The sequence below is a fragment of the Nuphar pumila genome, chromosome 13 (genome assembly GCF_984573655.1).
Source record: "Nuphar pumila chromosome 13, dmNupPumi1.hap1.1, whole genome shotgun sequence".
NCBI lineage: Eukaryota > Viridiplantae > Streptophyta > Magnoliopsida > Nymphaeales > Nymphaeaceae > Nuphar > Nuphar pumila.
This window is the reverse complement of record NC_143261.1, coordinates 82608396-82636384: the sequence shown is the minus strand read 5'-3', so window position 1 is coordinate 82636384 and position 27989 is coordinate 82608396. Positions and strand designations below refer to the sequence as shown.

The 27989-nt window shown below is 36.0% G+C and overlaps 1 protein-coding gene across 1 annotated transcript; it reads right to left on the bottom strand.

Moving 5' to 3' along the window:
- Window positions 1–4035: 4035 nt before the first annotated feature.
- LOC149818897 (uncharacterized) lies at window positions 4036–15106 on the bottom strand. Its single transcript, XM_089986471.1, has 6 exons — window positions 14414–15106; window positions 7427–7518; window positions 7228–7347; window positions 6342–7154; window positions 5627–5843; window positions 4036–5074 (listed from the first exon to the last, which is right to left on the bottom strand). The coding sequence occupies exons 1-6, from the start codon at window positions 14703–14705 to the stop codon at window positions 4455–4457; spliced, it is 2154 nt and encodes a 717-aa protein (XP_089842597.1). The 5' UTR covers window positions 14706–15106; the 3' UTR covers window positions 4036–4454.
- Window positions 15107–27989: the final 12883 nt, after the last annotated feature.

Sequence of the window (27989 nt, the reverse complement as noted above, 5' to 3'; positions counted from 1 at the left end):
GGACCCAATTAGATCTGGGTTTGGACCCGATACCATACTCGAAAATCTGGTCCAAGTCTGGTTCCACCTGGGTCTGAACCAAAAATGACCCGTTCACATCCCTAGTAACACTAGATCAATGTGAACCTAAGTTGTAATATCCGGGATTTTTCAAGACCTTTTCTTGGATTTTTGGATTTTTGAATTATGTGATAAAATTTAAATTCTAAATTTTTAGCTAGAAATGCAATAAAGGGGTTGTGAAGTTAGTTGAGAAATTTTAAAAATAGGAAAAAAATAATTTAAAACGTATTTAACCCTACACACCTAGAGCTTTTGGAAATTTGAGTCATAATTTGGTAAAATTTAGACATAGCATTGTAGGAATTAATTAAAATAAATTATTTAGAGGCTTAAAACTTTGAAAACACATTGACAAAATGTAGTTGGGCATGAATTATATTTAATTAAATGCATTAGTATTTCATGTGAATTTTAAATTAATTTATAAAGTATTTTAATTTAATTTAGCTTAAATTTTATGGAATAAATTTTAAAAATTAACTAAAATTTATAAAATGGTAGGAGTCCATAGGTGGGCCCTCCATCCTATGTGGCATCCTAATTTAAAGTTTAAATTGATTTAAAACAAAAATAAACTAGAAATTGAAGTTAAAATCAAAAGTTTCCAAAAAAACAAAGTGAAGGTTTGAAAAGTAAAAACTTTCCAAAATTCTTAAAATGAGCCCCATAGGGGCATCACTTTTGAAAGACCCTAGAAGGGTCCAGCAAGGGCTGAACCCATTAAGGGGTTAGTAAAGTAGGTAATAAGAAAAGAAGAAAAAAAATTGAATTAGTTAACTTGTTTGCCAAGCAAGCAAGTTGCTAGCTTTTACATAAAAGAAAGGTTTGGCTCCCATGGAGGGATCGACCAACCCTTCCCTTCCAATTTAAAAGATAGTATATTATACCTTATAGTATATAAAATATAGATTATATTAAACTAAGCTACATGAAAAAAAATAAAGGAATGACTTGTTATAAAAGAAAAAAATGTAAGAAAAAGTTAAAGAGATTTGGAAATTAAGTTAGATCTTGATCAAGGGCTAGAAATTAATTCATCTCTTGACCACCCTATAAAAAACTATAAAGCTATGGAGGGGCTGATGCCCCCCCCTCCCCCATTTTGACCCCCTTTGATTTTTTTTTGAGCTTTTTTCTCTCTCCCAAATTCTCTTTTCTTCTTTTCTTTGTTTTTTCATTTTCTTACACAAACCCTTAGCCTTTTTTCTCTTGGGTCTACAAGAGAGGCCTCCATGTGACTAAGGAGGGCTTAAGGAAGGAGTCTACGTGGTCATAGTGTGCGCGGAGTGATCGAGCGTGCGAAAAGATCCACCGAAATTGTATGAACAAATTTTTTTTTTGACAAAAAGGTAGGTGATCTATACTCTTCTTGCGAAACAGAATTTGTGGTATGAATTCTATTGTTTTTTCATGAATATAGACCCTAAGCAAACCCTCGCACACGTGGGTTTGGCTTAGGGCTATCAAACTATAAAAAAGAATGTTTTTCGAGAGAAAATCATCTTGAAAACATGGTTTTTCTCCAAAAAATGGTTTCTCATAAAAAAAATCTGTAAATTTTAAAAATACGCAAATTATGCCATGATTTTGCTATAAGTATTTATCTGGATTAGTAGAGTAGGTTGTTGTGGACATCTTGTATAAATTTAAGGAAATTGTAAATTTCGTAGTTATATTGATGTAATTTTTAATTGTAATTGGTAGATTATGTTTATGTAGATGTTGTGTTGGATTCCTCATTATCGAAAATTCTTTTAGATGGAGATGGTGGCAATGGTGATAATGGTGGTGGTGGTAATAGTGATGATGGTAATGACAATGGTGATGGATAGTGGAGGTGGTAGTGGTAGTGGTTGTAGTGACAATAGTAGAGATGATGGTGGTAGTGATGGTGATGGTGATGAGGATGATGGGGGTAGAATACTAGGGAAAAAAGTAGTAAAAAAAAAAAGTTAAGCCTCACAAGTGAGATTAGTTAATTATGTGACGACTTAGTTTCGCAACCGAGTTTTGCTATTTTAATGTATAGGCAAATCTTAATTTTGCTGGTGAAGTTGAGTTTCATTGAAAGTGTGAGTTGCGCTAAAATTGTGAGTTTCAATGGCGAAAGTAGAGTTTTACTGAAATTGTGAGTTTTGATGGATCGTTTCAATCAAAGGGCAAAATCATCAAAAATGACTCAAATTCGGCAAAAATCGAGTGAGTAGAAATGCAAGGAATATTATAATATCTTCTAGCTATTATGTGAAATATCATTATTCTTAGGGATAATATATATATATATATATATATATATATATATATATATATATATATATATATATATATATATATATATATATATTATCAAACTTAAAAAACACCTACAAATAATTTAAAAATTGAGTCTGCTCCTGATTGGCTCTCAGCTCGTGACAAGCTCATGAGCTGAGCTCGGAGTGGGGTGTACCACTAATTAGCCGAGCCCAAACAACTCAGGATCGATTATTTGGCTCGTTTACCAGCCCCTACTTAGCTAGGTTTTGGCAAAAAACCTAGTTTTCAGATCAGGTTTTGGTGTAAGCGAAACACACTAAAACCTGTGTTTTTTTGCTGAAAACCCAGTTTACAACTAAAGTCCAGTTTTAAATTGGGTTTTGGGTGTCATCCAAACGGTACCCTAATGGACAGAGAAGAGTCTTGTGGAACTTTATGCCGTGAACACCAACTCATATCCATAATTCACGTGGCACCTCTCGGTCCGTCACGGGATGCCCAAACCATAGTAATGGTTTCTCCACTCTAAATAAAAAATAATATGACAGAGAAAAGAAGTCTGAAAGTGTTTCCTTTTGTAAATGTATAAAGAAAGTGCTTATACGATTAGGGTTATTATCGAAGGATTCCGACATATCTTAAGCCCTACTCAAAGTTAAGTTCTTTCTAACTACACAATCTAAAAGATGCTAATAGTTATTGGACTTCTGAAGCTATACTATCATTGACTAATAGTTCTTGTTCAAAACTCATGGATTAGCTGTCAAATATTCCAAAAAATATGCATGAAATTGCATTGGCTTCTTGCTTATTGTCAAATCACTACAATCTAAAAGAAAAAAGTACGATAAAATCCATAGACAGATCTCCATTAAGTAGGATGTTAAGTGACAAATAGTTGAGAAGGTTGCTTCAACAGAAAAACTAGTGAGAAGCAATAAGTGATTTATGCCAACGTTGAGGTAACTAGCATAAAGATATCATAAAGCTTGATCGTGATAATGTTATTTTTTCATCCTTAATTTTCCATTTATTGTACCTTATGGGTTGACAAACGCACCACCAACCAGCTTAGGGATAGGAAACAATCTGAGCTGCTTGTGGCTCAGCTTGTAATTAAAAGAGATTCTTGCACGATAGCGCGCGCGCACACACACACACACAGGGATAGCATTTACATGGGTCCCATGGTAAAATCAACTACAGTGAAAGGTCCCCACCGGTTTTGCATTGAGCGGACCAAAAATCCCCAAAAAGTTAGTAAAAATGTCGGATCCATTGTGGGAAATTCTTTAGCTCCAACGAGCAAAGCCCTAAAGCTTCGCTTGGGGCATGTTTTTCTAATCTGAGTTTTTTGGATTTGAGCTGGACGGCCTTCTCGGGGCTTTCAAACGCATCCATAGGAAATTATCGGACTGAACGAGATTCAATTTTCCTACTACCAGTTGAACAGAATTTAGGAGCACTCTTGTTATTTAATAAAAGGAAGGTAGAGTTGAAAAGATTTTCAAGAAATCATTTCAAGGAGACCATGAACAATTTTAAGCGTGAGGGGGCGCTATTGTTCAGGCTTATTTTTCAAACTCAACAGCGGTCACAAAATAATTTACCTCCGATCTGATTTTGAAATTGAAGAGTATTAATTGGCTTGAGATAGAGAGAGAGCTAAAGAAAATAAAGCTGAGAACGCTCGACAGCTCATAGGATCTCAGAAACACACACACAAGAAAATCATAACTCATTGACATCATACTTAGAACCACCGAATTCTTTGAACATAAGATGAGCTAATTTACACAATACAGTGGTGGACAGACACGCCATCCATCCATTGACATCTCTAACAAGTTGCAGCTAAACTGTACACAATATAAACCCCTAAACTAAGTCAACAACCTGAAAGCTGATGGGACATCATGAGATCGAAACCCACGAGGGAATGTCCCTTGCTACAATGCTAAAGCTGGGTGTATTTCCTGGTAGGCAAAGGGGACCTGAGGTTTTAACACTAATGAGCTTGCAAATGAGTGTGGTTCCCCGGTTATCAAAAGAAGAAGAAGAAGAAGAAGAATTTGGTTCCCAACTCGCCCTATTTACACAAATCCAAAATTATTGACTGACCTTACGAACTACGATTAACTACCACCAGCAACGTCACCATCAGTTCGCTTGATCTTCTTTTCTTTCAACCTCATATTCCTGTCTTCATCGACATCATCGTTATCATTGTTATCATTATTATTATCATCATCATCATCACCATCATCATCATTGCTATCATCACGATCACCATTGCCACCGCTGCCACTACCATTATTGTCGCATGCAGTATCTTCTTTGTATCTTCCATATTCTATCTGTCCAGCCAAAGTGCATGCCTCATCATGGACTTTCAACCTTTGATCAGGTGCTAGAAGCCTGCTTAAATCTTCCTGCAGGAAATTGCCTTCCCTTACACTGGCTGCGTGTGAACAGTCAATGCCTAATTTGGCATTTGCATTCCTGCTTGCACCCGCAAAGAATGCCAGCTCAGGCGACTGAGTTGAAGCTTCTCTATCCAACAACAATCTGGAGCCCCCAGAATCAGCTCTCTTTCCTTCAGCCTCCGAGCATGCAGAAAAAATTTTGCCTGGGCTGATAGCAGATATGATGGATAATATATCCAGTTTTGCCTTGACATCAACCCATTGATTGCCTATCCAATCCTTGGAAGTTCTAAGGTTCTCCCTCTGGAAAACTGAGAAATCATCTTCACCTACAGTGAAACCCATGCTTACATTTTCAGGAGCTTTTCATCAAATAAAGATGAAATAACAAGGAGAACATCCTGGATTACTAAAAGACATGCTGCATCTGAGCAGCAAAACCGAAAGCAAGGCAGACATTGAACAATTCCTTGTTTTATGAGTCTTGAGGTAAACAAAAAGCCTTTCAGCACATGCATGAAATCAAGAGTTTTGTTGTTTTAGGCACAATAAAAGGATGTAGATACAAAGACATAAGATTAAATCAACTTAAGATGCATTGGCAAGTTGAAAGTGGGCCTCAGAATCATGCAACACCAAGTGGCCCCAACAATATAACATCCATTTTTCATAAGGACTCCATGAAAGAAAAATTCAACCAACTAAATGCTTCAGGCCGATGATCACAAAAGACATTAGGCATGAAGATTTGTTTTGTTATTGTGAAACGTGATTAAAATTTTAATTGCGTTCACGGAAACTACCAGAAAAAAACATCTCTATACAATAAAAACTAGCATGTTCTAGGCATGGATAGGGTGCCATCCAGATGGAGAACATACCCGGGAAGTAAACCTGCACACCAGCCCCACAACTGTCAATGGAAGTCACCACTCCTTCCCACCATCCATCATTCCACCATGCATCAACTGGCATACCTATCACAAAATCAGACTGCGATGAACTATCTGTTGGAGGGCAAGGTCGAAATGTAAGGCGTCCTGAGAATCTCATTCCCAATTTGTCAGGAGCGGCAAGTCTGAAGGCAGGGATCCATTCCTACATGGATGGGAAGAAAAGGTTAAAACCTTTATATAAATGATTCTACCACACATACAGATACACACACATATTATACTTCAATAATATACAAGAGTATGTACACACATTATACTTCACTAATATACAAGAGAATGTATTCAAGTAATAAGGGCCCAAAATAGGTCTAAAGTTAAACCCAGACTCAAAGCCTGGTCATATTGTAGGTCAGAAAGGGCCCAGTCCTGGGTCCTTTGGGCATGGGCCAAGTGCAATGCAATGTCCACCCACTTACGCAATGTGACAGATGTTAAAGGTGCTGCACTGGAATTGGACATAAACTTTATAAGCAAGACTAGTCCTCAAATCACAAAATTAACCTTTTATCCTAAATCTTAACTTGTAATAAGCATCCTACGAAGTTCAATGGCATATGACTAGTATTATATCTCAAAGATTGATGGATTTCTCATGACCTAATTTCCAATTAATATAACATTTCAGAGTTGCAACATTTACCTCTAAATTGCCACATTCACCATCGTCCTGTACATCATCATAGCGGACCTTCAACTGCTTACGGGTCACTTGTAAGACCGTACATCTGAACCAGCAACCTCTAATGCCGCTATCTTGACAGAGTAGCTCCACCTTATCATTGACCTTGTATGGAACCCAGCAATCAATTCCAACACATTTGACAGCAAATGAGCGTTTGACAGGAGTGACAAAGCTCAAGCTGCGATAAGCCAGATTGCAGGATATCATCTGGGTCAAACCACCTGATATTCCAACATCAAATTGGTGTGTGAAAAATCCTTTATATCCTTTGCAAGATTTGCCTTTATGACACCCCTTTATAGCACTACCATGGTCAAACTCTTTCTCTTCCTTCACATTTAGGCTTTTGCATGCTAACTCATTCTCAGAAGTTACATTTTGATCTATACATGTAAGGATCTTTTGTTCAGCATAGCCCTTTAGCTTGCTGACATTGAAAGGTGTCACACCATTACTAGAAAACTGCCTGAAACAAAGATGAGTGTGTGCTGAAAAATTCAATAAGTTAGCACCCAAGCATTTCTTATAGTGTTCGGGAGTCAACACAGATGCAACACCATCAACACACTCTGCACTGATGACTTGAAAGTATGGAGTAATAAACACTTCCTTTGGGTGAGGTTCTGGTGGCGGTACCTTGCCAGCAACTTCCTGTTGCTGGTGGAACCATCTTACTTTAACTTTCTTCTTCCCCTTGTCTTCATACATATCTTCCAAATAAGCAAGATAGTGACTATCATCTTTAGACATGACAAATACAAAAGAATGGACCTACACAAAATCGAGCAGCTTTTTAATGCAAACCATCATAGGGTAACTGCCTATATATTAAAAAAATACTTACTTCCACTATGATGCCATTGCGTGAGAAAGAGTGATAGTGCTTCAGTTGCCGAGCACATGTATGGCTAACACCCTGCCAAACTATATCCGATCTTCGTCTTAGCTTCCTCCCAAAATGACCCTGATGAAGGCCTAACATATTAAGAAACACAAAAAACAAAGAAAAACAGAAAGTTCATGAAAAGAAAGAAAAAATGGACCTTCTGACTGTATGAACAACTTCCAGGTTCATCAAATCCAGAGGCTGATAGATCAACATTTGAAATGTGAGTTCTCTCATTCAGTGGTGATCCTGTTGTGGAAATCGTAAAAGAGGTTAGGAACTTCTGAGGCACGGTTTTGTAAAATAATGACAGCCATTCAACAGATGTAGGTCTGACCATATAATCTGAAAATATTATTTCAAATGTATAAAAACCCAATCAAAGAGACTTTCAAGACTCCAAGTTGTGTAAGACACTGAACAAACATGCAATCTAAAGTACACTTGATGAAAAGTTGCTGGATGGTCTCCAATTTACTAGCCCAAACTTGTCACCTTTAAGAAATTTCTCTATCTCAAAACCATTTAAATAAAATGATGCAAGGATGTAGACAATCTTGGTCAAAAACTAGATTTTCATCAATGATAATTAAAATAACTTAAATGCAAGCGCAAGCAATTCCAAATTGTTAGAACCACACAGCGTTGGCATGAAGAAGTGGGTGTCTCTATGACCTTTTTTTTAATTTGATAATTAGGTCAGTCATTTTGATATTTTTCTTGATGTAGCTATCACATGAACATGATTTGACTTCACTGTTTACTCATGAGCACACTGCAATTGGGACTGTCATGTTATGAGTGATGGTTTCTATTGATATGATTCTTATTTTATTGTTCATTTAATTAATAAATTGTTTCTTATAGATCATATAAGAATGGTAGTTATTTATCATGGATCACTTCACGTTTCTGAGCTAGTTTCATTTATTATAGCATTCATTTCAAATTATTGTTGTAATTCTTTTTTTCTTAGTAATTTTGTGCTTTTGTTTTTTATTTAAGGCAAAATATTATTACATTTTTTTTCTATCTTTTATTTAGCTCCTTTTAGAAAGCTATATGTTATGGCAAGGTCTCTCAATATATCAAACAGTAAGGTTCAATATAAGATACCTTTTTATAGAATTGGACATAACATTAGTATTTGATCTCAAACTTATACATAAGAAAGGTTATATCCTCCCAAATGCAAATAAGAAGTAAGTTTAGATTGTGCCACCATCCACAGTGCTACTTCCAAGTTTGCATTGTGGGAATGGTCCTATATCAATCATAATACTAAAATCAACATATATTTCCCTTAATGACCCAGATACCCCTAACGGTTTGGGTTAGATCCCGCAAACCAAAAGGCTTTTTCCAGGCTTAGTAGGCTCTATTTGGCTTGAGTCTTTATGGTCTATGTTCTAACCAGGTCTAGCACTGGAGCTAGGTTAAACCAGCCTGTTCTACATGTGATAAGAATAATTTCTGATAGTTTTCTTACCCTCATAGCCTCCTCGGAAAATGGAAAAAAGTCCACCGGTTTCAACAGAATGTCATATAGTTATCTGTGAATTTGTAACAGATTGTTCACGTCTTAGTGCTGAATGTTTCTATCTGGGTGTTACAGCTACTTCCAGACATTCTTAGGATGTCAAAAGCATAAATTAAAGAAAAAAAAGAGAAAAACCTATTTGACTTCATCTGGTGAGGTGCAGACATGGCAGAAGTCCAGATACTAAGACATAGGTTGGTCCAATCATGATTTGTCGATCCATACATTCTGGTTAGGTTGATCATGTCCATGTCAGCCTGAATCCAAAACCAAACTTAGCCTAATAACTGTCCTAATGTTAGGAATTAAAGATACTGATGATTGATGATTTTTCTTATTATAGATATATATCAGATTTTTTTTATTTGCACCCATCCCTTGGACAGGCTACAACAACAACTACGCCTTCATCCCAAAACAATTGGGGTCGGTGATATGAACCAAAAAAGAAAATCATTTTGGGTCTTCCACATGAATCCTTCTCCTCCAATCATTTTTATCCAATGCCATGTCCTCGGTGAGGTTCAAAGCATTCATATCCTTTCCTATCACCTTCATCCATGTCTTCCTAGGCCTACCCCAACCTCTTTTAACTAATATATTTTCCCATTTCTCCATCCTTCTAACTGGAGCATCATTAGGCCTTCGCCGAATATGTCCAAACCACCGTAAACGATTCTCTCTCATCTTATTTTCAATGGGTGCAACGCCTACCTTCTTATGTATCTCCTCGTTCCGAATCTTATCTTTTATTGTATTTCCACACATCCATCTCAGCATACACATCTCAGCTACACTCATTGTTTGAATATGATGTCTCTTGGCAGCCCAACATTCCGTACCATATAGTAAAGCGGGCCTAATAGTCGTCCTATAAAACTTTTCCTTCAACCGCAATGGCATTCTACGATCGCACAATACTCCAGTTGCACTTTTCCATTTCATCCACCCAACATTTATCCTATGATTTGCATCTCCATCAATTTCTCCATACTTTTGAATGATAGATCCCAAATATTAGAAACAATCATCCACTGGTATTTCTTGCTCACCAAGCTTCACTACACTCCCATCACTACTTCGTTGCTTACTAAACCGACATTCCATGTATTCTGTCTTACTCTTACTCAACTTAAAACATCTTGCTTCCAATGTCTGTCTCCATAATTCTAACTTAGCATTAACCTCAGCTCTAGACTCATCAATCAAAACAATATCATCAGCAAACAACATACACCACGGCACATTTTCTTGAATTGATCTCGTAAGCTCATCCATCACTATAGCAAATAGGAAAGGGCTTAAAGAAGATCCTTGATGTAACCCAACCGTTATAGGAAAATTGGTTGTCATCCCTTGGACAGGTTGTCCTACTATTTTTAATAAAGATAAAAATGAATGGCTCAAATTGCACCAAAATGTAATTTCGACATCCAAATTGTTAGATTAAAAATTATGATTTATACTAAATAACAATGCTAAGCCCATCTGTATGGTCCGATCTACTTTAAAATGCATGAGGCAAAATTAAACTCACTGATATAGTACACACATCTGCATGATATATATATATATATAAAAGCTGCCTAGCGCCAGCCTACCAGGCTTTGAAAGGGTTTTTCTATTTTTTATAAAATCTGACCTATGTCACATAGGTGCAGGTGCAGGTGCGGATGCGGCGATGCGGCACTTTAAAAAAACTTGGGTGCGGGGAGGATATACATATATAATTTTTAATAGTTTTAAGTTAACACTACGTGTATTTGTGTGCATTTATGTATTTATATATATAATATAGATAAAAATGGACTTGATTAGGGTTAACTGAATCTACTTTTGGATAGAAATGGACCTCAGTGTGGTTGACTTCACCTAACACAAAGGAAGTTGTGTCCAAGTGTCGCACCCGCCTGGGTGCGTGATGCGGGTGTGGTGCCTTGTTAGAAGAGTTTGTGTGACATAGAATTCGACTATACAGATGTGATCTACATGCTTGACTTTTATAGAAATCGACTCTTGGATCGTTCAATTCCGACACTCAAGTAAGTTTGTCCAAGATTTAGATGGTCTACAATTTTAAAAAATATTCAATGCTTAAAAAAGTCATGCTTTTTATCGAAAAAGCATTATCTAAGTGTCATTTTAATCAAATCGATCATGTCGAACACATCTGCAGGATTAGATTTGCAACAAAAAAACCCGAAAACACCTATTTACTAGTGGTAGGCTCAAAAAAGTGGTAGGCTATGTAACATGGGTATGGGTACAGGTACGGGTACGAAGGGTATGACACGACAATTTAAAAAAACGGGTACGAGGACATGGCTATATATATAAGAGAAGAAATAGTTCGGGTCTGGATCCACATATGATCCAGACTCAAACTCTTTCCTCTCTCTCTGTAAGAGAGAGGAAAGAGTTTGGGTTTGGATCCAAATATGATCCAGACCCAAACTATTTTCTCTCTTTCTATAAGAGAGGAAAGAGTTTGGGTCTAGATCCACATACGATCCAAACCCAAACTCTTTCCTCTCGCTCTCTCTTTCTTATATCTCTCATAAAAAGGGAAATAAAAGGGGAAGGTGAGCCCTCTCTCTCTCTCTCTCTCTCTCTCTCTCTCTCTCTCTCTCTCGGATTGTGGCATGAAGAAGAAGAAGAGGTACTCTCCCCCCACTCTCCCTCTCTTCCTCTTCCTCTCTTGTCTTCTTTCTTCTCCTCCTCTTCCTCTTTCGTCCTCTTCTTCCTTCTCCTTCTCCTTCTCCTCCTCTTCCTCTTTCTCTTTCATCTTCTTCTTCCTTTTCTTCATGTTTCTTTTTTTTTTCTTTTTCCTTCTCTTCCTTTTTCTTTTTCTTCTTCCTCCCGGCCTTTCATCAAGGGCAAAAAAAAAAGGTTAGGTCGAGGTTGGACCCGACCCAATCTAGACCAGCACGTATCCATGTTGCATCTGGTACTAGTACCCATTCAGGCCGTGTCGACACGGGTACGGCTGCTTGGTTGCTGTGTCTATGTGACATATAGGTGGTAGGCAGCAAGCAGCAGCTATATATATATATATATATATATATATATATATATATATATATATATATATATATATATATATATATATATATATATATATATATATATATATATATGGTGCTATTGAAGGCACAAAAGTATTAAGCTAGAAATCATCGATTCGAGCTTTATTGACTCAATCTGACAACATAGATGTGATCAGCATGGTTGGTTTGCTAAAAAACAAAACTTGGATAGTGCAATTTCAATCTGAAAATATGATTTTTAGGGTCATGAAATTTTAGTGTATTGTGAGCCATTGATTTTGGAAACCCTTAGAAAACATGCTTGCATGTCACAATCACATAATTCAAAACTCATTTTCTACCAAAAAAACCTTGTAGATCACATCCATAAGGCATGATCTACGAAACAATCTAAAATATATGAAAAGAAGGTGATTTATACTCAATAGCCCCATGCCTTCAATAGCAACAAATATTAACCTAATACACACACATATGTATATATATATATAGAGAGAGAGAGAGGGAGGGAGGGAAATGTTTTCTACCCTTGTGGGATCCAAATCCCCTACTAAAAAACTCAAAAAAATTAATTATTTTATTTTTTATTTTTTGGCACATATGACCTTCCAGATATGATCTACATGTTTGGTTTAGTAGAACTGACCCTTGGATCATGTTTTCCTCACTTTGTACATCGGATTTTTCAGGGGTTGAAAAATCAAATATTTACAATGGGTTGAAAAATCAAATGTTTACAATGTACTGAATTTTCAACCCTCAAAAGATTATACTTTTACGCTGAAAAGTACGATCCAAGGTTCAATTTCTACTATTTTGACCAAGCTGAACACATCCATGGGGTCAGATTTGGTTAAAACAACCTTCCCCCTATGAGTTTCAAGTTCAACTCGGGGGGTTTGGAACCCTATAAAGTAACTGGTAGGTCCTAAGTCCTAACAAGTTTTATCTCCTAACCATCCATTTGGAGGGTTAGGGATTTGAAGGTTGGGAACACTTGACAAAGCTTTATCATAGCTGGTGGTGGGCCATGATAATAAGCCTTGGGTGGGGTTGGTTTGTGCAATCAGAACCATGGAATTGGGCTATAGTCAACAAATGGAAATCAGTTCAGCTCTATGGAATGAACAGGACTCAGTTTTCCCTGACTTCCTTGATGACTGATTTTAAAGATAGGAAGGCCTGATACAGTACTTTTCTGGCAAAACAAATGATGTGGTTCAAAAATGTTGGCTGAGTCCTTCCCTAACATGTTTCATAAAGGTTGCTCATTAAAGAATGCTGGGATCAGAATGCAGGATGGTACGTTGAATTCAAAAGAAATCACAAAGGATGATGAGATTGTGGAGTGGCTGAAAATACTGAACACATTGAAGGGCTAGAACCTTAATGAAATGGATGATTCACTTATATGGAACTATGATAGTTCTGGGGACTTCTCCCCAGCATTGTGTTATCGCTCTTATCAAAAGGCAAGCTGTTGTTACCTTTGTCATTCTCAGGAGGAAAATACAGTTCATTTATTCTGGTACTGTCCATTTGTGCAGAAGCTTTCCAGGAAGCGTTGGCCTGATATGACAATTGACCTGCACCTAAAGAATTGTACCAGAAAGCTTCTGGTGTGACCTCCCATACACAGTACAAATATAAAATGGAGAATGATCTGGAGATGGTGGCTTCTATCCAGTTGGCAGTTCCCATGGTTTGAGACAAACGATACGCTATTCCAAAGGAAGCACTCTAAGCCAGATTTTATTTATTCAAGTATTCAGGACATTCTAGCTTGTGCTTTACATAAATAACCTGATTCGGACCTCACTTGGATTGGGCATCATAGAATTGGGAAATTGGTTCCTCCTAATGCCTCTGGGTAAGAACTTTGTTTGCACTGTCATGGCACCTTGTCACCTTACTTATTTTCTTGGTTGCTTTAGTAAAATTCTTTATTTCATTCAAGAAAAAAAAAACATAGTTGCATGTGCTTTTGCCTTAATATGAACCTCTCAATATGTATATCATCGCTTATATACTAAAAACCATGTTTTGGATTGAAACACGTTTGAACATGAAAAGTACCTCAGTGTATTCCCACAAAGATTAAAAAAAAACATGGGTGATGGCATCTCTTCATTGTAGTACCATCAATTACCAATACCAAATCACAGGGCAACAACCAGCTTCACAAATCGTACAACAAATATGGAATCACATGAGAATCAAGTTTCACAAGAAGGAAAACTCTTCACACCATCTAAAATGCACCATCATCTTTTCTAGTCAGGACACTATTCACCAACCAAAGAAAACGAGGGAGAGTAATCCATCATCTACATGAACTCATTACCCTTTCTAGCAGACCATCTAACAAGAAATGCAGGGAGAACAGTCCGCCAACTTTTGATGTTTTAACAAGTTGGACACATCACACATACAGCATAGTTCTTACAAGTATTGGCCTAAACACAAAAAAGACTAAATACCGAAACCAAAACACACAGTCATAATACCAAATTGAAGAAGGGTACAGGAAAGGAGCAAATGGAAGGAGAAGATTTACTCGAGAGTTGCCCTGACGATGAGGGCTGCTGCTTCCCCAACAAGCTTGTCAACCAATCAACGACTTCCCTCCTCGATCTCCACTTGAAGCAAGAGCTGCTGGACCTTTCCAGTCCAGAAAGCTGTAAGAACTCATCGGATACCACATAGACCATGTGCCGAAGGCTCCGCTCGGTGCCCACGATAGCCAAGAACGAATCCCCGGAGGAATCCTTCACGATGTAATGGACGACCCGGCTCCCCCGCTCCTGAGAGACGAATTGCTCCTTCCATTCGATAAATCGACGGCCCATCTATTCCCCGAAGATAAATCCAGAACCGAAATCAAGGGAATACCAGAACCTCCATTGATTTGGCAGAGATTTTCATGTGGGGAGCGGGAATACTTGCTGGATGGAGTCAGATCCTCAGAGAAACCCTGGCTTCTGATGCGGGCGGAGAAAGAACTAGGTTTTGGCGAGGCTGGTGGTCCTCCTTTTAGCTCAAGATCAGATGGTGAGGCCTCCCTGTAGATGAGGGAACCGGGTCAACAAGGGTGGGAAAGATGGAGCAGGAGTCCAGGGCCGCCATGGATAGAGAAGGAACGGAGCTTTGGCCCTAGAGAGACCATGGAAGCAGAGGAAAACTTCGAACCAGAGCAGCCCACGGAGAGCTCTTATCCTCTCTCCATCCCCGGTTCTGCTCTCTCTCTCCACAGGTTACGCTTATTATTTATCTATTCTTTACTCTAATTCTCTCTTTAGCCGGGGCAGCTGCCTACAACCATGCCTACCGCGAGCGAAGGGTTTTAGTTTCAGGAAAATGGTCCCGTGCTCAACCCATTTTTGTGCTAAACGGCGTGCTGAATGGGTTTTCGGGCTTCTCCGGTACTTTTTATGCGGTTCTGGCCCTCATAAATGTGTGGTCGATTTATTAAGAATCGACACCTGGATCATGTGTTTTAGATGAAAAAAATGATGTTTGGAGCCTCAAAAATTTATAAAGATTTTGGACCGTTGATTTTTCCAACTTTATAAAAACCACCCATGTGTTGGAATCAAACACCTTAAAGAGCTGATTCCTATAAAATCAAATACATATATCACATATGTTAGAATTTTAAAATAAAATAAAAAAAGCCCAAAAAACTATTTAGCATCCGATTTAGCACCAAATAGGTTTAACACCGATCCATTACTCTTTAGTTTCATGTTTTTTCTAAAATCTGACCATATAGATGCATTATACATGGTTGATTTTATAGAAATGAACTGTTGGGCTATTCAATTTGATGGTTTTTATAAAGTTTGAAAATCATCTATTTACAACTTTCATAAATATTCAAGCTAGAAATGTGACACTAAATTTTTAAAATCAAAAATTTAGGATTTTTTTTTTAAATTTCTTTTACATGATTGTCTAGAAATACAACAAAAACTCTTTTAAATGTGGTTCAAGCCTTGAGCATGTTACACTTCCCAACTCGCACGCATAAGACTATAATTTAACCTAATCAAACCATTAATTGAATTAAAATAACTCAATGTACTAGTTTCATTTAATCAAAGTTTACAAGTTTAATAAAATATTCAAATCATACCTAATAAAAATAAATCAAGTCCTTTCAGAAACCTAAAAAAAATGTGACTCTCTTAGCACCACATTGAGCCTCCCACCATCACCTGTCAGCTTTCTTACTATCTTAAAATGTTAAAAGTAGGGGCATTAACACCGGCCCCAATAGAAAACATCACACAGCATAAGCATAGAAAAAATATAATAAATTCAAAACATTTATGTTCTAAAAATATTTCATACATCTTTCTATGATAATCCAAAATTCAAACCATTTATAATATGATAATTTCATACAAACAATCACAACAGTGATCATGATTACATATTACGCAATAGGCACACTAGCATTCATAATTTATGAATCTTACCCACAAGTGAGAATATTTGCAACCACCCATGTTAGAAATATATATCATAGACAAATACAGAACTAAGTATGCCGATATTTACCACCTATACATGTAATAAAAAAAAATATGCATGAAATACATAAACATACACAACATAAGACACTGATGTACTTGTAAATATTTTAATTCATTATTATATTATTATTCTTTTCCTTTCTTGGGGGGTACACTCCTAGTACTTTAACTCTCACTCAATAATCATTTCAGGGGTTTATTATTTCATGTATTTTAATTACTCCAAAAATTTGAAGAGTATGCAAACTTTCACTAAGGTGACCTGTGACCGTGAGAACCCACAATGAATTGTGTGGAATCCTGATTCCTACTCTATAGAGCGATTGTAACAACCTCAACTGACCCTCATAAAAATAGTGATTTTTTTATACAATTGCGGAAACTCACCCATGGATCTAGGGCCTCATAAATTTAAATATACCAAACCATAAACCAGATTGTATATTGAATCAAATAAAGAATAATCAAGTGAGCCCAAAAGAGTATTTTGTTAGGATATTGAAAGAATTTCATATCATCATCTTAATCCATTAAGTTTTATCTTGAATTTTCACAATTTTTGTGACTCAAGTGTGCTTAAGTTGACTCTTTCACAAAGAAGAGTTGACTTTCCATTAGAATCTCACAATGTTTTCTCTCAGGACTGCTTTTAAGCACTAAGAGTTGACTCTTTTATTTCAAGTGTTAACCCTTTTTTTTTTAGTTGTCAACCATTTCATTTCAAGAGTCAACATCTCACTTGTCTTTTGATTAACATAGCACTAAGAGTCGACTCCTCTATTTTGAGTGTTGACCCTTTTTCATTTCAGGTGTCGACCTTTTCATTTCGAGATTCGACCCCTCATTTTGCTTTGAATTCAAGTCTCTCACGAGTGTCGACTCCTCTAATTCAAGTGTCGACCCCTCTATGACCTATTTAGGGCAAAAGCCCACCCTACACCATCATTTTGTTCCTTTTTTCTCTCACCCAACCAGCATCTAGGGCACAGTCGACCATGAACCATCACGATGCTTCATCCACTATTGTAAGTGGATAATCTTCCTTTTGATATGTGCATCAGTTTGGTCACATCAACCTAGCAAGGTCCTTGAAGAAATCTTGAGGATGCGAAAGAAAAGTCTAGAAGAAAAGAAATAGATGGCTTCTCCTTCCACTTGGGAACATGAAATCCGATCAAAGAGAGTTCATAAAACATCAGCCACTCCATTGAATTATGACTATAGATACCTCTCTGTAAAGGCCTAAAATTTAGTCAGAGAAGGGTGTTGGATAGCAAAATGGTCGATTTTAATTTTATGAACAAATTTTCTCTTCCATTGAGAGAGAATTTTGAAGTAATAGGGTGGATAGAGTTTCTAACCATCAAAAATCCCACATACCCCATTTTAACTAAACATTTCTATGCGAATATGAAGGTATCCAACAATGGATTCTCCGTATTTGTAAAAGGAAAAGAGATTGTGGTGAGCAAAAATACTTTGAGCAATGTCCTGCATATATCAATTCGGGGATTAGACAGTTTAGATAAGTTTGATTGAAGTGGAAGTGAAGTACTGAGATTCATTACTGAAAACCCATCTGCATTAAGTACTGAAACCTTTGTAGCCACTAAGTTTATATTGGATTATCGATTAATTCACTATATTATTGTTACTACTCTTCTTCCTATTAGTGGTAAACTTGAAGGAGTATCCAATGTTTAGTTGATGTTCTTGGATTGCATCATTAGATGTTGTCGTTTGAATATGCCCAAGTTCATTCTTCAACACATGATAAGTGCATTCAAACACAGAGGACCCCTTACCTTATAGATCAATGATTATAAAGATCTTGGAACATTATGAAGTGACTCTAGCAAGAGAAAAAGCCAAGGATCTTGGAACATTATGAAGTGACTCTATAAAGGAACCCTGCACAGAATGGGATATATCTGGGAAGGTAATATATGGATTCCAAAAAGGAAACAAACATCTGCTGAGGGGGAGAACACACCTTCTAAATCAGATGATGAGGTTCATGCTTCATACACACCCTACACTCCTGTATCTATATCTGAACCATCAACATCTAGATAAAAAAGAAGACCAACACAGACTGAGGGGGAGTAAGTGGATTGGTGGAGATCACAGTTTAGATCTCACACACTAAAAGAGATACGAGCTACGAGAATTGATCTGGCTGAAAACAAGACTGATCAATCTGAAATGTGGCAACTAATAGTTAAACAACGAAATCATATCATTGTTTTAGAGACTCAAATAAAAGAATTCAAGCTTGAAATCAAGAACAACCTAGTACATATCAATCACCAGTTCTAGGAATTGAGGAATCAGAGGACCCCTCCTCCCTAGAGTGTCATATCTGTCATGTCTAGATTAAGATCTTTTTTTTGCAATATCTTAACACGTCACTTTTTGACTGACCAAGTTCTTAATGACATGTATTTCGTGACTTTATGTTTTTATAAACTCTTTTGGCAAAATCTATGAATGAATGGTATTTTCTTTTGACTTTCCAATGTCAAGTTTACATTGTGTTACATGATTGGATGGTATTCTTTTCGATAATTGTGAAAACAAGAGGAAAATGTCAGTAGATAATGCAAAATAGAATTTAAATTTTGTAATGTTATATCTATCTATGAAGCATTTGAATTTGATTTGAATGTGCATATCTTTTTTGTATTATGAATGGAAAAGTTTTGTCATCATAAAGAAAGAGGAGATTGTTGAGCTCCTAGACTGATTTCAATTCCAAGGACTAATTCTTGAACCTCAAATGTGCAGGAATTTAATCGTATATTGTTTTTAAGAATCAAATTTTAGTTGTAAAAATCCCTCAAAAGTGCTAAAAGATCACTCAATTTCAATGAAGACTTTTGAAAATATATAGATACTTGTAATGAAGAAGAGTTAACCCTTGAGGAGCAAGAGTCAACCCCTGAAAAACTTCATAGTCAACTTTTAAAATCTCAAAAAGGGCACAGAAGAGTTGACTCTTAAGCCAAAGAGTTGACCCATGAAGGAGCATGAATATCAAGTCTCAAAGAAGAAAGACTTGACCCTCGATCAAGGAAGAATCAACCCTCAGACAACCGAATGCATATTTTTTTATTGTGCATCAAAGAGTCAACCCTCAAGTAACTACATGTAAACAAATTGACTATACATAAAAGAGTTGACCCTTAGCAACCGAATGCATACATATTGACTGTGCACTGAAGAGTCAACCCTCAAAAATAAAAAGCTGACCATCAGGGAAAAGGAGTCAACCCTTGGAGAAAAAGAGTTAACCCTCAAGAATGAAGAGTTGACTCCTATGGAAGCTGAAGTTATGAAAGAGTTGAACTTTGATTTAAAGAGTCGACCCTCGGGAAAAAAGAGTTGACCCTTGAAAAATTCAGAGTCGACTTCAGGGTATAATAGATGAATTTTAATAGTTATATAGCCATTGTAAAAGTTTTTCTTCATCCCCAATAACTCTCCAATGGATCTATTTCACCCCCATCTATAAAATGATGATTGAGGATGATATTAGAACTATTAAAATTCACATTTATTTTCAATCCCATCAAGATTCAAGCTCTCAATCATTTTAAAGTTCTCCAACAATGATCTCTTCGATTTTTCTCTATTGTATTGAAATCTTTGAAAGCTTTTGTATTGGGTTTCACTCTCCCTTGTTCTTCATTGTGTTTAGATTTTGTATTATGTTAAGATTGATCTATTTCAACCATTCCTTGTATTGGTAGTTCTAGGATTGGGCAATGGTGAGTTGGAAAAGCTTAGTTGTTGTTTTACAAGTGATGTGAAACGATTGTATTGGTAACTAGCAATGTTAAGCTAGTGGTTTAGTGGATTGAACTTGTTGCTAAGAGGATGTAGGCCAGAGTTGGTTGAAGTTTGATAAATTGTGTGTCCTTATTTTTGTATTCCTTTAGATTCTTCATTATTTATCTTTGTGAAAGACGATAAGCTTTTATACCCAATCCTACGTAGCTTGCTTCACCAAAAAATCTTCCACTCAGACAGTGATAAGTGCTTTCAAAACAGATTTTGGGATCAAAGCACTCACAAAGCTTTGCGTTAGGGCATTATTGAAATTTGGGGAGCATGAGTTTGCAGATGTGATGCTTGTCAAATTACCAAAAAGGCTACCTCCTAGGAGGGATTCACCCCCCATCTTGGTTGTTTTTTCATACCAGGACTCAACACCCGAGTGATCTCAGTCTGATTCAACTAATGGCTCTACAAGGATTATAAATATTAAAATGAAGACCTGATGTTCACACAATGATTTGGAAAACATGACCTCATAATACAAACCCTTAGTTGGTCATTTGCATGTTTGGAATAATGGCATTAACATTATAATATCTTTGGTAAACCACTTGTGATATCATGGTTCAAAAAGGTAAGCATTATGACATGTGTTTATGAATGCCTGATTGATGTGTACCATGATTATATAATTGGATGTAGGAGTCATGTATCTTATATGTCTTAGTTCTTTACAATTGTATGATGTTATTATACCAACCAGACTGTATGAGTCAGACAGATTACTATTCTAACCTTTTTAGGTATTAAGTAGTGTTGGGTGCGATGGTGGGATGGTGCGGCAGAGTCATGCAATCAGACTCTATCTCGTTTCGTTCTTGAACTTATTTTGATATGCCAACCATTGATGTTGAATAATTTCAATTTAATTATATATGGGTTGAAGTTTTGGTTGAAATGAATCATTTATAGATTCTGAATTTTCCATTTGAATCAATGTGTATGGGTTTGGACCTAGATCTATTAAGATTAAGATCCAATCCTTCTTATGGTGTATTTCGCCTATAATCCGCCTAAGGTTTGCTATAATTAAATGATTTTCATTGTGCTACTGATTTGATTTCAAAAGGATCAATTATAACAAAAGTTTTAATTTTCTTAAATTTTTTAAGTTAGAAATTTTTGGGAGTTACAACCAACCTTGCAATGCTAGCTCGACAACTTTGATTATCAGATCAAGTGAATGTGTCCCATCACGATCGCCATTTTATGGATCCTGAGTCTTTAAAAATTAAAAACACAATTTTTTTGTCGAAAATTATTTAAAAAATAGATCCAAGATTCAAATCTAAATATTAGAAGAAGATAAAAATCGTTCTTTAAGATCTTGCACTTTTCTTCCTCTATTGAGCAGGAATCAACCTGAGCAGGGATGTTGAATCAATGTTGATGGGGTTGCATTGTGATGAGGGAGTGTACCTCAAACAAGAAAACCTAGAAAAGGTGAGTTTGATGATAAAAACCACCAAAACTTAAGAAAAACAAGAAATGACAAATATATGAATATTAGATAAATCTAAGCTTATAAAAATATGTAAAATAATTAAAATAATAGCAAAATGTAACCAAACTTACCACAGGCTTAGGTAGCCCTCTCTACGGCGGTTGAGTGCAGAGGAGCACAGACAACACTTCGGCTTGGTTCAAGCTTTAAAAGGGAGTACGTTGGGTGATCTAGACCCTAGGCTATGCTAGATAGGCTAGGTAGGCTAGCTAAGCTAGGCTAGACCGTGAAAGGATTTCTGCAAGGTAAGGTTGCTCAAGTTTTTTATTTCAGATCCGCTCTGAAATAGGGAGAACACTCCCTTATTTATAAGATTTGGATATGTTTCTTATATATCTATGATTCGAAGGTAGATCTAGGGCTACGGTTAAAAAGATTTAAATAGAAGATTGGGATTTGATCTTGAAGAGGAGATTAGAGGATATGAACTTGGTTTTAGGAAGGTCATTAAGTGAGAGGGAAAACTTGGGTTGTCAAAAATGTACAAGGACGGGCTAGGACGTGCAGTTTTTACACTGCTCACATCCAAAATATGAGAAGTTTCAAAAATATTTTAATGACAATTGGGCAAGGTATAACGAGAAATGACTTGTCGTTATAACTCTACTAACAACAAATGATTTGTTGTTATATCTTCAATAACAAAATATAATGATCGGGATTTTGAAAGTTATAACGACAAATATGAGATGCAATGACACATGACATCATAACCGAAAAGTGTTGTTTTGAAAAGGGATATAATAATGACAATTCAAAGGGTAAAAATGACAATTCAAAAGGTAATAATGATAAATAAATTATTGCTATAAGTCTGAAACTAGTTTTGGATATAACTTTTTATCTCTGTGTCGAAACGACCTGATTTATGGCTTGTTTGAAAAAATTGAGAATCTCTTTCTCAACTTTTCTTTTGGTCAAAAACCTTGAAGATGTAGTTTTTAAGGCTAAAAAACAAATTAAACAAGCTCTATGGAGACAAAATATCTTGGTCCGGAATTAGATGTCTACAAGGTCCTCTAAAGTTCCTCCCAAGATCTTCCTAGACCCATCATGCTTTCACTGCGCAACATTCATCCCAACAACCACCTTACCAATGTACCCAGCCATGGCAAGGGCAGCTTTGAGCAACTCAAGGCCTTTAACATATCGACTCTTTTGGGGGAGCTGCACATAACGAGCAAGGGAAGGCTCATTTTGCGCAATCGGGTATGCATATCTTCAATAACAAAATATAAGTAGGATGATACAAATGCATACAAGCTGGTTTGCCACAACCCCCATTACAAGAGGATATGCATATATGGCACTTCCCTTTCCTCATGTGGCTCACTTTTGACAACAGACTCGGCCACAAAAGGATTGCCTCTCTTGAAGCTCTCAGTTTCAATAGGCCCTTCAAGTAATTATTCAAATCTTTTTCCATCAAGAGTCACTCATGTTTCTGACAAAAGGTGGCGTGTCAGTCATCTCCAAGTCTACAATTACATCAAACAGATATTCATGTCTGTCATGAATATATGGAGAAGCGTCTGGATGTACCATGTCAGCAATATCTGTGTCTTGGTGATACCAATGCTCTGGCTGGTCTCAAGTTGTTGCAGCAACAACATTGGCAACAGTAGGGTTGACAACACCTGCAGACCATACTGCATTTCTTGGGGGCAGTAGCCAATATAGGGCTAAACGCTAGTAATATAATCTGAACCATTTTCTAGCCAGCAAAAAGCTGGTTTTCACCAAGGTCATCTGTTGGTCCGATCTTAAGCACCACACGCCATGTTCCAAAGTGGGCACCAACCTTATAGTACTGCTGACACCTGGTGCCAAGGCCATCGAACCGCTGAGTGGTAGTCTCTTCAAGGGTCTTAGCAAGATTATGCCTATTTGGTGCCCCACTCTGAGTTCACTCGATGGCGTGCCAACACCAAAGACTATTGAATTCAGTCCAAGGGCCAACATAGATGATGCACTATCATTAAAGGAAGGCAGATTGTCATGAGCAAGCTGGATTATTATTATTATTATCAAAGACAGCCAAGCACTTGCACCCAAACCATAACCACCCGAGGGATCAACACCATTAGCCATTTTCTGCAGTGCCAATGGTCTGGCCCACATGCAGAGCCTTTTCATCGTGATGCTCAGAGGGAAAAGCTCTCTTGCACATGAGAGAGTTGGCGCCCCTACTTCCTACGTTTTGGTCATCGCAAGGGCCTTCATCCATTGCGAGCTTTGGGTCCAGCACCACACCAGCGATTCCATCTATTTGGGGACAGAAATGTGTGGCTCTTATGGTAATAGAACCATGCTTCTCATCCACCTTAGCAGGACATTTAAGGTTAAAAGCGCATAGGATTGGCTCTGTTGTTTGTTCCCTTGCTCCACCAATATCAAGGCCTTGCAATGACCCTTGAGTCAGTACATGGATTTAAAGATGAGTTGGGGGTTGTTGAAAAGAGAGAGAAGGAATGATAGGAGCTTTCCAGTCTCTTCATTCATTGGGACCTCCTCCAACAATCATTCAGGAGGTTTGTTGACCTTGAGGACAACTACAATATCACTCTCATTGGTTTTGTCGATGTGCTGCCACAACTGATTTGATTCACATGTCAAAATTTTGACATGCTTCTCGAGAACATCTCCACCATGAGAAGTGGGTCTGAGCTATTGTCGGGCATCTTGGATACTCACTTAGATTTGCTAAAGTAGATTTACGATGTTTTAAAGGTCATTTATGAATATGGCTATTGTTATCATGAAAAATTTTACTTTTGCACTTTAACTGACCTTTTGAAAAAGTTTTAGAAAACTCGCCTCCATTTTGAAAATATAGGAAAACTTGAGAGAGGGGACTCGCCTGTCGATACGAGGATCAACCGTTCTTGGCGCCTTAACTAGGAGTAATTGAGCCAAGGATTGAATGATATGCCTTGTTTTGTTCAAATGCCTAAGAGATTATTCTAATTCCTAAAATGCAAAAAGAATCAAACACACATATGATTTGGTTTTGAAAAAGTTTATTGAAAACATGATGCATCACTAATTTTTTTTGAAATACTTTGAAAGAAAAATATTTTGAGATTGAATTTTTGAAAAAAATCAAATGATTGGGCATGTAGCCTTGTGAGCCCATGCATGATGCAACCTAAGTCTAAATGATGCATGGATGCGATTTTTGAAATACCTTTTTGAAAGATTTGAGAAAAATCATTGATAAATCTCTTTTGTTTTATAAAATTCTTTTGATGAAAAGTGGGGTTTTGTGCCTTATAGAATTCAATTGAAATAAATTTGCCACATATTCAAGACTATGGCCACGAGTATGTTTTAAATATATTTCATTAAATTCTAAAAGAAGGGTTTTAAAAAATATCTTGAAATCTTTAAAAATATGCAATAATTTAAAAAAATAACCTAAGTGTCTAGGCTTTTATAACTTAAAGGAGATTAATAAAACTTGAATTTTATTCATATTCTGAATATGACCACAAATACGAATTTCAGTAAGTTTATTAACTTCTTAAAAGAAGGTACATGTGACATTTGTGTTTCACCATAAGTGGAATTTGAAAAGTGCATATGCATGACAAATAATAGCAATTGATAATAAAAAGTAAACTATATGCTTATGCAATCCTAAGGTATGCATAAATAAAGAAAATTTCCACTATTTTGGTATTTGATTACAATTTACATTAAAAAATTGCATAATAAAATAAAATAAGAAAATAAGAAATAAAATCTTAAACTTTTCTGCAAAATCAGCAAACATGTTAGCAGAAATATGTAGGCTTTTCGAGATTTATCCAATAATATCTAGAAATTGAGGGATATTTTTTTGAAATAAGCTTTTCCCATACATTCATAAAACAAAATCTTTAAACAATCTAAATAACAATGCATGATTTAATAAACTATAAAACTAAACATATTTCATAATTGAGGGCAAAAAGACCAAAATACCCCTAAGAATTTAGAATAATTATAAAAACAGTATTGAAAACCAGGGTTTTAGAAATGATTTTTGAAGTATCCTTAATCCAAACATCAAATAAACTCAAATCGACACCAAATCAGATAGAGAGCATCCTGACATGATTAGGAATATGATCAAAATTTAAAATCATAAAAATAGTTCATAAAATTAAAAATATAAATAAGAAAATAATGAATCTATCCTTATTTCTGCAGAACTAGATTCTACAGAAATCTGGTTCTTGGAAAACAGCAGAATAAAATATTAAACAATATCTTAAAATCCTGAAAATTGACTTAAAGACTTCTAACAACCCTAAAGACAGCATGCAATCAAAAAATAAATTTAATATATGCTCAAGAAAAACATATTAAATTAAAAAGTGGAAATGGGTTGCAGAATGGAATATTTTGTATCTGTTATGGTCTTGGGTCAAAATAAAATAGCAAATAGACTTGAAAATTTACCAAATTTAACAAGGTCAAACTAGACATATATATAAAAAAATCTTTTTTTACAGATCTGAAAAATCATCTTCAGTTAGGGAGATATGACTTCAACAATATGACCTTGATTATGAACAACGTCCTGACATTGCAATGAAGTAGGTTCTGGTTTTGGGATAAAATAAAATAGCAAACAAACATAAAAAATTACCAAATTTAACAAGGATAAACTAGACATGCAGATAAAGAAGTAATTTTTTACGGATCTAAAAAATCATCTTTGATTCGGGAGATATGACTCTGGCAAGTTGACCCAGGATGTGGATAGCGACCAGACGATGCAAAAAATAGGTTTCAAATTTTATTTTTGAAAATGGTTCAAAAGATGCCAAAAAATCATGAAACTTGGCCAGATTCACGTAAGCATGTGAATGTATATCTCATAAAAAATTCAGCTCGAAATGATAAAAATAGGTACATAAAATAATGATGCTAACATGAAGGCCAGACCCAAGATTTTAAAGCACGAGCTATTAAAAATAAAACCTAATCTAAATATGCATAAAAGGAAAATAAAAGAAACAAGAAATCAATGATCTTGATGTTGTATAGATGCAAATAACGCAAATCTGAAAGTGCAGTAGGATCGAGGCAACGAGCACTAGAGGGAGGGTGAATAGTGCTTTTAAATATCGTCTTTGGAATTATGACAGATTTTGAAATTCGCAAAGCAATCACACAAAGAACACAAGAATTTATCGTGTTCGGTGTTCCAGACCTATATCCAGTCCCCAAGCAAAATCCTTTTGAGATTTTCACTATCAACCTTGTGTAAACACAAGAACATACAGACTGAATTCAGTCCCACTTTCAGTAACAAACCTACTGAAAGCAAACAACTCCTTTAAACTAAGAAGTCATTTCCTTTTACAAAAAAATATAAGTAAGCAACTTACAATCAACATAGGAGCCCTTCTTATGAATGCAATTGGCTTTTGAGGTTGTTGAAATACTCAACTCACAAATTCACTGTCTCTCAAAAGAATTTGAGTGAAAAACTGGAGTGAAAATATAAAGTGAGTGAGAAAACAAATACTTGAATGAGTATGAGTGAAAAGCAAAGAATTCAACCTTTGTAATTCAATGTAATTCAATATGATTCAATGTTTTTGAGTGTGGAATGCACTCATATTTATAATTGAAATATTTCATACATTGAGGGTATGAAAGGGTGTCAAAATAGTTCATTTTGAACGATTAAAACATTTGAAAAATTAAAAGACACGCCTTTTAGAAGTTTCAGGAAAAATGACAAAATTAGTCGACTGGAACAGTAGTTAGTCAACTGTAAGCAGTCTAACAGTTATCATCGGTCGACTAATATGTTTGAAATAGCCGTTTGAAAATCTGAAGTTTTGAAACTTAGTCGACTAAAGAAAAAGTTACTGAAAACACACATTCTGTCTGGTCGACTGATAAAACCTTTGGTCAACTACTGCTAAATTTTTCAGAAAACAGACATTTTGTCCGGTCGACTGATAAAACCTTTGGTTGACTAATTTTACAAAAATGATGTTTTGCTTAGAAAATTTGGTGCGAGAAAGTTGATCGACTGGTGAGTCTATTCGTCGACTAATAAACATGAAAAATTAAGTAAAGAGTTTTCTAAAATGATTTTCATGAAGGGTTCTTTTAGAAAAGTTTTTCTAAAGACTTTTTAGGTGAAATGCAATCAAAATATGCACTCTAAGTAAGACTCTTACAAGAATCTAAGACATTTAATGAATTTTACATTTGCACACTAGTCTTTAGAAATTCTTTATCGA